Genomic DNA, 11461 nt, shown 5'->3' with positions numbered 1-11461 from the left:
CAAAGGGGATAAAAAGCTGTGATAGACACTTTATTAATGCATTAAAATCATAATCACATTTTTAAAAAGCCAAGAGGTACCTTTACATTTCAGACAGTGGTAGGAGTGTTCATGGTAAAAACCTGATTTCTAGCATAAAAATTGTACTACATGTCTGATCCCACTCTGAATAGATGAAGACAGTGATTAGAGAAGAGGTGCATAATAAATAGTTAAGATAAAGTGACCTAGATGCCAATATATTCCTCCAAAAATGCTACATTGTCATAGCTAACTTGGTAATAAAGTGCTCTTTAAAGTAAATGAAGTGCATACATTGCATAAATCAATGCACCGACTGGAACACAGAAGTACCTGGTGAGCAGGTGATCATCCTGCTGCACTTCTTTCTGCGTCCTAGATCTTATTCCCCAGATCCAGTGTAGTTGCTGTGCAAGTAAAAAAAATTAAAAAGTGCTCCATGGGTGAAATGCTGTATAGTTTCTTCCACAGGGAGTCAGCAAGCACCTGCTTCTGAGTGAATGATTTGACACAAAAGAAAAAATGCCAGTTCAACACTTCTGACACATTTTAAATCCTGACAGATGAGTTCCTTGTGTGCAAGAGCACTGATTCACTAGTTCACCTCCCAATTCTTCACAAAAGGTAAATGGAAGAGTGCAAGTCACTGGATCCTGTCTTCACATTTCAAAGTGACGGAAAACGCTTTCGACATATGCCAGCACTTTCTGCCAGTCTGGCCCATCTGCCTTCAGCATCTCCTCCACTGTCTGTCACAAAGTTAATGGGAAAAGACATTGCAGTCAAACTTCAGAGCGTAACAGATTAAAAACAGTAAGTGATCTACAAGACATTTTTGGTTTCTATTAAGAGAAAAAGTTTATGTTAAGGAGCACCTTATCCTTTGAAAATGAGACTATTTGTTATAAAAAACACTACAAACCACTGACAGAACCACTTCTTGTTTCCCTAACCAAGAAATGGCTGTTTAAAGCTGATTAACATTTTAAATATCTGCATAGAACATTTGATGCGTTGTTTGAAAAATATATTTTTTAAAAGTCTCACCAGTGTGGCCGGGATTCCCACGCTCTCTCCCGTCTTGAACGCAAGTCCAAGGTTTTCTTCCTGCCCAAACAATGCACATTTTACATTCAGAAGTTATTGGCTTTTACCAATATTTTGAGCACGTTAGTAATATCTTGTAAAGCCATTTAATGAAACTTGTGCATCTTCATAAGATTGCAGGTGCAGCTCTAGATCACCTTCCTGAAAACACCTTGATCTGTTTGAGTATTGGCAAAAGACCAGACTGCTTCATTCTTCCACAAAACATTCATTGTGTCTAAGGTTGTAGTTTTTTTTACCTTGTCAGTTGGAGCGAGGCTGTCATACGGGATACGAGTTGGCAAGTAGGTGTGATAAACCGCACAGAATGCCAACCCATCCTCCCAGCAGGTACTAAAATTGGTGATCTCAATATTCTGTTGCAGACCAACACACAAGAATAATTATAATCATCAGAGAACAACTAAACAGATTTCATTTTCTGTCACTAGAGTATTACACTCGAGACTCTGCTCTAACCTTGTAACCTTGGGTACGACTTTGGCACCACCGCAGCAGAGAGTTTCTCCTGGAGCCACCATGACGCCTCAGCAAAGCACTGAAGCCATCCTGAGGTCTGAGGTCAAGACAAGAAAGTCAAAAATAAAAATCCACGCTAGTTATATCTAAATTAATGTTTACTTTTGATAACATTGTACATTAAGTTTATTAGCAGAGGCTTCTCAATAAATTTGAATATCATTGAAAAGTTATTGAACTTAGATAGTGAAGTGTGTAATGTTATTACAAAGGACTGCTTGGATTCAATATTTGTTAGGGTAGGCTATAATGTTTCAAGTTACGAAAAGACTGCATGACTGAATGCAAAATTGCTAGAGTAGTATGAAAAAGAAAAATGTGGGCTAATTACAGATATTTTTAGGACAATATAGAATAGTTTTATTGTAATTACTTGTTTCTCAAAATAGTGAAGTGATAAATATGCTGGGATATTACACTCTTGACAGTAAGGTTTATTAGCAATTACTTTTTGGAACTTATCATGGTTGCGGATGTTGTGAGTGACTGTCTGCTGGTGTTTCCTATAATTGTGTAGGCTATAACATGTCAATATTATATTTTTGTAGAAAACCTAAATCTCAATCTATATATATATAATTTAGATTCTGATTTACTGAGTCACATAGACATATAGACCAACTCTTTAAGCTTTAATAAGCATAGGAAGTGACATTCAGTGAGCAATTACTCATTCTTTTATATAAATGCCTCAACATTAAAACAGCCCTCTGCAAAAAAACTGCAGCTTACTTCACTGAATCTGAGGTTTGATCCTCCTCTTGTTTTCCTGTGAGACAAAGATGCATCAATTCCACAGCAAAAGCAAAATACATACAGTAGAAACTGATTAGCTAGGTTTATATGGAGCCCTGCTCTCGACAGCTGAGAAAATAAGTCCGAACTCAGGGGAAATCTTCTCTGCAGAATAGAAACTTCTCTCAAGTAGAAAAAAGGGAATGGAACATTTGTGGGTTTTGCACATATATCCTTGAGTTATTTGTGTAGCTCTGAGTCAAGACAGTTTTCAACAATAATTAGATAGTGACATGTACTAGCAACATGAAATTTAAAGTGTCAGAAGCAAGATGTAACCTGTGCAACACCAGTCACATTACAAACCTCAACACAGAAGTATTGATTCTGACCTGTATGAAAGTTAGACCAACTGTCCTGCCTCCTCAAAAGCCGGTCTGCTCTTTTCCCTTCTGTTGGCTCTTCTTTCTGGATGGATTGTAGGAGAGAATCAACAAATTTAACATAAAAAACAGTAAAAAAAAAAATGTATTCCAATCCTGCTGGTGACACCCACTGAGAATTTTATACCTTGCATAATGGTAATGTTGTGCTTGTGTTTTTTGAAGTCCCATTCTGATTTGAAGAATCACTTTGCAGTGGAAGACCAGACAGGCTCCTGAAGATCAAAATTATGTTTTAATTGTATGAGGCAGTTGTGGATGATTGTAATGTGAAACATCACATACACTCACCAAGACCTTTCGGACAACATCACTATCTTCCGTGGATCTCTTGGTCCACGTCCGACTTCTTTCTTTTTCTCCAGAGTGTGAATGCAGCCCTCAGCTACTCCCTTTCTAGTCAGCTCAACATTTTCTGATCCTTTCGTCTTGTCAAGATCATGAGTTTCACCATCGCCACCATTTCTAATTTCTGTTTCACCTTTGTTTTGAAAATCATTTCTAACCTCTTTATCTATCAGTTCATTTTTCAGCCTACAAACATTCCTAAGAACATCCAGCTCTGCTTGCTCCTGCTGCCGTTGCACAACGACTTCATTTAGTTTGCAGCAAACGTCTTTGTGCTCGACTCTCAGGCTCTCCAGCGCTCGCTCGGTCTCCTGCTGCTTCCTGAGAGTGTGAGCCAGCTGCTCCTCCAGAGCTCTATGGTTCTCTTGGAGCAAACCCAGAGAGTGATCCGATTCCAGTCGCAGCCTGTCGGCCACGGACACGGCAGTCTGCAAGTCCCACTGGAACTGCTGCCACTCCAACCTCTCTGTCTGGGAACAAAACAAACAGTCATCTGAAACTAAGGTTGAATATTCTTAAAGTGTATAAAGAGTTGTTACTTCTGGCATTTCTGTTTCTATGACAATACTCATAGAAAACATTCCTGTTTTCTATGAGTTTTTTCTTTGGCAAGACAAGAAAAGAATTAAATTTTTTTTTATTTATATAAATGGTTTTCATTTATATAATTAACTAAATTCTAAACTTGTACATGAACTGTAGTTCACACTATACCTTGCCTTAGATAACAATAAGAGTTTGTTAAGAAACTGCCAAAAAAAATTATTTTTCTTCCAGGGCAGAGCATATTACAGCAATATTCAATAAAACATAACATGCGTCCTGATGAGTCTGGTTTGTCAGATTAGAAGAACCTTTTGAAAACACTTTTGAACACTTTTTTAAAGCCCAGTTTTGAGTTTTTGAAGGACATTTGCAATAATTAAAAAAAAATCTGCCCATCAAGTATTTCTAAGCCATTACCAAAAATAAAAAAATAAAAAATAGGGTGTTTGACATTCAAAACCTCCAATGCAACCCTGATTTTTTCCAGAAGACAATGTGTCTGCAAATTCACCTTGAAGCCAGACTTTCATTTGCTCAATAAAAAAATTATTGAAGGGCTACATGTCGTATACCAGACTCTAAAGCTCTCAGTCAGCATATTCAAGTTTGTCTTGTGTGCAAGGAGAATGAGTATTCTTAAAAAGAAAGATAGCAGCAGAACTCTGCAAAGTTACATTTGACAAAGAAAAAAAAAATAAGTTAAGGTGTTGACTATATTACAAAGCACCACACTGGTGCAATCTACAGACCAAATCTTAGGATTAGCATCTGCTTCATGAAGCATGAAAGGCTAATCATTTATCTCTGTAAGAAATAAATCAAAGGAAACAAAAAAAGACAAAACAAAAAATTGTGTGTCCAAGCTTGAGACTTCTTTTCCATCATGCTCCGAAATGTAATACTGAAAGAGCATGTTTCATGTGAGTGATTGAGGTATCAGGTATCCAAAAGGTCCAGCAAAGCTTACCCTAAGTGTCTCCTTTAGCATGTCCAGCTTCTCAACAAGGTCTTCCCTTTCAGTTATTAAGCGCCTCATCATTTCTGAAAAGGTGAACGAAACATGTTGAACCAAAACAGATACAGGTATGGCTTATTGACAAATACAGGTATGGTTATTCGTAATGGAAAACTTGCTTTTTTTGTCCAGCTAACATAATGAAATGACTATTAAATAAAATTTAAAAAGTTTTCACATGATCATCACAATGAACTGTGAAGAAAATATAGATTATTTCAGACTGACAGTTAAAAAAAAAAAAAAAAAGAATAATACCTTTTAATGGACTTTTTTATGTTCCAAGAATCAGACTATGGGAACTTTTCAAATTGTGCAGGATTAGAATCTGCTGGTGCCCTCGTAAATTTCCTTTAATAATATTCCTTTGGCTTAGACATTAGAAAGATGATGTTCTCCAATGCTGCCTTAAAATGTTTTCAACCATTTTTTTTTAAATCGGTGATCTCAAGTTACTTCCAAAAAAATGGCTTTATTATTCCAATTCATCTTTCCAGAGGAATAGGATGAAATTACAGTACGCAATCTGAAAATTGGTGATTGCTGATGGTTTTTTCTAAACCTCATCAGGAACATGTTTTTGTTCCCCTTCTGACTACCGTACTGTAAAGGTCATATTGGTGCAGTCGTTACCCCATTAACAGTTTATATCTTGAACACATTTGTTAAACCTACTTGCTTGGTGCTGCATTAAACAAATTTTACTTTTCATTTAGGCTATTTTTTTCATTTTAAGAAACCAGTCTAATAAATTCTTCGGTTAATCACAAAATTATTACATTATGACAATAGTGTAATAATTTTTAATCTTCAAGATTAATCTAGCTTGAGTTTTCAGTAAATATAGTCTTAACTATCAATTGTGAAAAGAAACAGAAAAACCAGCCCCATACCGACAGCTCCGGTGGTAATATCAGTGTTGGGGGTTAGGCCCAGTGAAGCTCTGTAATGCTCTATCAGGCTGAGTAAAACCAGGGTCATCTCCTCTCCAGCTCTCTCTGCTGCTGCCTGTAGCTCCATCCCGCTGTCTCTCTCCTGCCAGCTCTGCTCTGAAGGTAATCCTCGGGGCAAAGGCAGCGCAATCGGAACGTCCGTCTCCTGTCCGGCTGCTGCATCACTCGAGTTGATGCTCTCCACGTTGATCACTGCCCACTCCGAGGGAGCCGAGAGCTTCTGTTTCCAGTCTGCAGCTTGGGAGGGGGTGGAGGGCGTGGCGCTGGTGACTGGTGATGAAGTTTGCATCTTATCAGTCGAAGCTGCAGAGGGTGAAGCCATGGCAGCCACCTCTGCCTCAAAGGGTGAGGTAGGAGGTGTGTGGTAGAAGTCTAAAGGGGAACCTAATGACAGAATTAACAGTAAAACACACTTAGGTCAGAAAATGTCTGATAAGTTGCAAATATTTGCTACGCTTTTGTCTCCTCCCTTAATCTCGATGCAGATGAGAGCATTGTCCACCGACCTGTTTACTGTCCTGGGCTGAATGATTCAGCAAAATGCATCTCCTGCCAATAACTTGGCCAGCAACAACATGTTGTCCCATGGGGCAAGAAAAAGGATACAAGATTCTCCCTGATCCTCAGCAGGAACTCTTACAGCTAATAGCAAGCATTCAGATCCATCACAAGCTTCTTGTTTACAAAAATGAAACCCTGTCATAACTATTATTGATTTCACTATGTTATTTTGATCATGAATCCTTCTATATCATTAACTGTTTAATATGATGATGAAGCTTAATTGGTTTGTTTGATGCATATCTTATCTGGTTTCTAGGGTACAAATTTTGGCAGTCTGCAGGGATCTCATTATTCCCCACAACTTCCTTCCTTGTCCTTGAAGGATTCTGCAGACTCATCTTTCCCTGGCAGCAGTGTGCTATACTGTAGTCTGCTCAGTAGCTGCAGGACTGCTATTTCCCTCCTACAGCTGGAGCAAACTCCCTGCATATTGACAGCTAAGAAGAAAGGCAACCTGAGGAACCTTAAACAGATATAAGTGAGGGATGTAACAGTGAGCTGCCAATCAAACATTCTTGACTGGAGACAAGATCTCTAAGGTAGAGTGGCACGATTTTGTGCTAATTAAACAAAATGACAGTTAGGCTGTTTTGCAATGAAGAACAAAGTATCTGTGGAAAAGGCAGATGGAATACAGCTGTGGAATTCCCCAATTTAGCATTTTTAAATGTCTAGAAATGTTCCTTTGCTCATTTTTTATATACATCCTGAATGTATAAAGCGGTAATGCAGCAGAGCAGCAAGTGCAAGTGTAATAGAGTCTAATATTTTAAGATACCTGCTGGGCTGCTAAATCAGGTCAAAATGAAAACATCTGGTTTTGATCTGTATGCAAATCAAGATTTTCAAATCAGGACTCTTACACAGATGAAACAAAAATGTAAGGAGGAGAAAAAGAGTCTATAAATAGTTGATGTGAAATGATGCAACTTAGTGTTTTAACTCAACCACAAGCAGCCTAAAAAAGAGAAAAATAATAAAAACAACTTATTTTTAAAGCCAAGCCAGAATTAAAGGCATGTTACTCAACCTAGTTTTGCCAAGAACCCAGAATCATTCTTCTTACTCCCTTAATTTTGTAAACATATCATGCAAATGGCATATTGAATATTGTGCAATATTTTAGCCTAGGTTGGGTCACTGTACTCAGTTCCCAAAATTAGACCAATGAGTAATACAATGGCCTTAAATAGAAAGCAGACATCTGCTTTCACAAGAAGGTCTTGATTAAAAACTAACAAAATCTTTTTTTATGGAGATGCTGCAGAGTTCAGAACCAGTCAACTTTCATAATTAAAAATAAAATCTATTCATCAAATGCATCAGAAATACTTTTCATTTACTTTGCTTGTTTGAGCCCTTTGATTAATACCTTTGTAGATTTCTAATGCATGTTATATCACTAGCTGTCCAACCACAAATACTGCTATCAAGAAAAAAATGCATACCTGTATCTGTAGGGCTGTAGCTGTCCTTGTCATTGTGGTTACCCATCATTCAACCTGACTGGGTATTGGCTCAGTGTATCAAACACTGCCCTCTACTGTCCCAGGTGTCTTATGAAGCCTTGCTGTAGTTTGGACATAAGAATTAATGTACATTTTAATGAGGATGACTCACAGTAAAACATCTCCAGAAAATAAATAAAAATGAAGCTCCAAATATTTGATTTTAAATGAAACCCCTAAAAAAATTTTAAAGTAGTGTTTCAATTGAACAGTCACCAACTTCAGCTTTAGATAAGACTTTCTTACAATGCTCATGGTGCACAATAATTTAGGACAGGAGTCTTCAAGAACTACTGCCCAGCAACTTTCAGATGCATCCCTTCTCAGCCTTTCCCAAACTTAACGGGATTCTGATGAGGCATTAATCATTTGACTCAAATGTGTTGCCTCAGCGATGCTAAAAATTGCAGGGCAGTAGCTCTGGAGAGCTGGATAATCCCTATTTAGGATGTAATCATCCCCCCCACCCCCCCTTTTTTTTTTATTAGCCCTACATTGGTTCCCGAGTTGCATCACCCTGGGCAGAGAGCCATAATAAAAACAGCCACTGTCTGGAAAAGACAACGACACTTGTGACCCTCTGGGGACTTAATGAGATATATTTAGCTCAATAAAAAAAAGAAGAAAAAAAAGAAGCGAAACAGTTTTATTTTCAATGGTAGAGAGAGACAGCTTTAATGGAGATTCTAGGCTCGACAGCTCGGGATAACTAAACAACCCCAAACTGTTAGGAACCATGTTTCAAAATATCAACACAAAATCTGAAGCTGGTTGATGGTGACTAAAGTTTAAGGTCAACATATCTCAAAAATGTGCCGTATTTTAGTCAGTCGTTTAGTTTAGGGCATTGCAGATGCTGAATCTGTGCAGCTACCGTTTGCACACAGCATGAAGAATTTAAATTTTTTTTTTTTGTTTCATTCATCGTACCTGCTTGGCTCAGTCTGGCAGCTGGAAGCAGTCCACTTTAGTCTCAGGCTGTCCTGCGCGGTTTTTCTGCGACCCTCTCCGCCTTTTCTCCTCTGTCCCGTATCCCGAATATTCCCGAAGGACAATGAATCCCATCAGTGAAAACACATGTGACTCAGAAAGACAGAAACGCTCGTCTCCGTCTATGACTTGAATCCAATTTTCGATATTATCCAACGCCAATGCTTCGTCTTTAAGTCCAATGCGGCAAAATAGGAAGGGGGCAGAGGAAAGAAACTGGTTGCGCAGCAGCTTTTCACCGCAGAAACAGGAATGATAATGGCAATACTTTAAAGCGATGCTTAAACCCCCCCCGCCCCCCCACTAAAATACAGCAGACCGATAATAAAAATGCTACGTGGGAAGCGACCCAAAGAAGCAGTCACACCTGCTGAATGGAGGCTAATTATTTTCTGTGAAAACCAGGTGTGGTGGCACGCGGGGAACAAGTTCTGCTGTCACGCGGCCTGCAGGTGGATTCTGTCAGATCCTGTCACATAGCTTTAAACCACAAACACTTAAAGTAGTCTTTAATCAACAGAACTATGCTTATCCAGCTATGAAAGCTCCGACACTAATGCCTTAAACAGGGGAGCAGCTTGCGAGGCGAGGCACAAACTAAAAATAACACGACTGAATATTTGAGGAAGGAGTGGACGATGTTTTTTCTTAGCAGCCAAGCAGCCGTGACTCTTTTTGTTATAGCTGTTTTGTCTCCGATCATATATATATATATAGCCAGGTGAAAACAAAACAAAACAAACAAAAGGAAAAAAAAACAAAAAAACAAGAGTGACAAGTCTTGGCACTTTATTTATGTAGCCTATCTGGAAGAGAAAATGATTTAATTGCCCTTAAATTACAACTTATTTACTATGTGTTACTCATTAATGTAAACATAACTTTGTTTTTCTATGAGGAAAAAGTTAGGATATTAAACCCCCAGAATATAGTGTCACTCTCTTTGGTTGAGTAACACTATATTCTTATATTTGTAAAGTTATTCTCATATTTGTATCTAGTTATTTGTAGACTATTTGTCTACAAATTGAAACCAATCTCATTTGAGAACAATTTCTGTGTCATCCTTGGATACGTCCCATGAGAGTCAAACTTGTGCAGTCTCTTTTTGATTTTACAGCCAAGCACTTTAACATCAATATAGTAAGAAGCTGCTGTAGGTCCCATGATTACATTTTCTTTTAGCATCTTCTATGCTTTCAAGATGGACAATTAACAGAAAATGTTAAAATGTATTTTTGTTCAGAATTAATTTTGTGCATATCACTTGATGATCTCACTAGATTTAAAATTCAAGTGAAATATCTAAATATATACAATTGCAGAGTCTTTTAATGGGTATTCTTGTTTTTTCATGACTGTATGTGTTAAAGATGCACATATGATGGACCAGTCAATCAGCCTGAGACTGACTGGGAAACGGTTCATTTTCCATCGATCAGCCCTGATCAACAATCAAATCCTAAAAAAGACTTTTATTCCTATTTATTAACTGAAAAAAATTATCTAATCTATATATGTATAGTCCAACATCAAGGACTCTTAAGGATTTTTTAAAAATCTACTTTTAAAAATACACACCACCTCATTTTAAATGTTTTTCTTATTTTTGTGGAAAGTTTCGAATCACACCTGTAGTTTTTGCAGTGCCAGTTAGGACTGCACAATATCAGAAAAACACAATGGAAAAAATGACTTATGATAAATAAAAAAATCTATTTTGTTTGATACAAAAACTATATACCAGAAAAATAAGATAAGTTACATAGATGGATGAAAATATCAAACTCGACTTTAGCAGAGACTAAGGCAGAGTTGTTTTTTTTGTTTCACACTGTCACTTGATTGTTGATTGTTTTGGTCTTGTGGATTTTCATTATATTTAAAAAAGAAAGTAAACCACATGGTTTCAAATCGATGTAGGCTTTAATGCATGTAGAAAAGTATAAACAAGATTTGCAAATCACATATGGACGGAAAGCAAACTGATGACTATAATAAATAATGGAGAAGGAAAATGATGGAATATTTTAAAGTTTTTCTCTTTCTTCTATATCTTATTGAATTCTTATTTTTTATTGTGTGTTGTTTTTGGCTTTCGTTTGTCTGTATTAGTTCAATGCATTACTGTACTTAGTAATAAGATCTTGTCAACAAAGTTTTATTTTTCAGCACCACGGACAGAGCACTACACATTAAGTTAGCTGTTGCGCCCTCTCGTGTTTCTATTTTTTAATTACAGGAGTCCCCAAAATTAGAAACACTTTTCTAGGAATTCAACAAAACATTACTACAGTTTAAGCAGCATGGCACAATTTTATATACAATAAGATTCTCATGACTGTGCTGGTTGAATGTGTTATTAAACCATTTCTTAGGTTGCCAAAGCTCTGAAAAGAGGAACAGACTGATTTACATATGATGGGATATACGTGTCCAAGGAAGACCTTAATCTTAATCGCAAACATTCGACTGTGAGGCATCACAAAAATGCACAATTCTTACTTTTTTAAAAAGTATTTTAACGTTTGTGTGTGTCAAAGCTGAGACAACATATTTTAATAAACCCTTATGCAGAAGCAAAACTAGATCTTAAAGTATCTGTGCCACACTAATGAGGCTAAAAGTCTCAGTCTGGCCATCTCTGTGGGTACTATCTTACTCTGGCGCAGCCTGAGGTAACCCAAGCCTGGTGTTTATTTCGTGGTAATG

The 11461-nt window shown here is 37.3% G+C and overlaps 1 protein-coding gene across 1 annotated transcript; it reads right to left on the bottom strand.

Annotated features, from left to right (window-relative positions):
* Window positions 1-17: 17 nt before the first annotated feature.
* LOC111611427 (cytospin-B-like) lies at window positions 18-9036 on the bottom strand. Its single transcript, XM_023348216.1, has 12 exons — window positions 8690-9036; window positions 7700-7821; window positions 5628-6071; window positions 4687-4760; window positions 3117-3643; window positions 2953-3040; window positions 2775-2850; window positions 2380-2416; window positions 1588-1684; window positions 1368-1484; window positions 1069-1128; window positions 18-770 (listed from the first exon to the last, which is right to left on the bottom strand). Exons 2-12 carry the CDS (start codon window positions 7746-7748, stop codon window positions 681-683), a joined length of 1659 nt encoding a protein of 552 aa, XP_023203984.1. The 5' UTR covers window positions 7749-7821; window positions 8690-9036; the 3' UTR covers window positions 18-680.
* Window positions 9037-11461: the final 2425 nt, after the last annotated feature.

Source organism: Xiphophorus maculatus, chromosome 15 (genome assembly GCF_002775205.1).
Source record: "Xiphophorus maculatus strain JP 163 A chromosome 15, X_maculatus-5.0-male, whole genome shotgun sequence".
NCBI lineage: Eukaryota > Metazoa > Chordata > Actinopteri > Cyprinodontiformes > Poeciliidae > Xiphophorus > Xiphophorus maculatus.
This window is presented reverse-complemented; position numbering and strand designations above follow the sequence as displayed.

Coding starts and splice junctions, on each gene's coding strand:
- LOC111611427 (XM_023348216.1), bottom strand. CDS start 7,748: ATGATGGGTAACCACAATGACAAGGACAGCTACAGCCCTACAGATACA. Junction 3,644..4,686: donor TGCTAAAGGAGACACTTAGG/GTAAGCTTTGCT, acceptor TTTTGTTCCCAG/ACAGAGAGGTTGGAGTGGCA. Junction 3,041..3,116: donor ATGTTGTCCGAAAGGTCTTG/GTGAGTGTATGT, acceptor TTTGATCTTCAG/GAGCCTGTCTGGTCTTCCAC.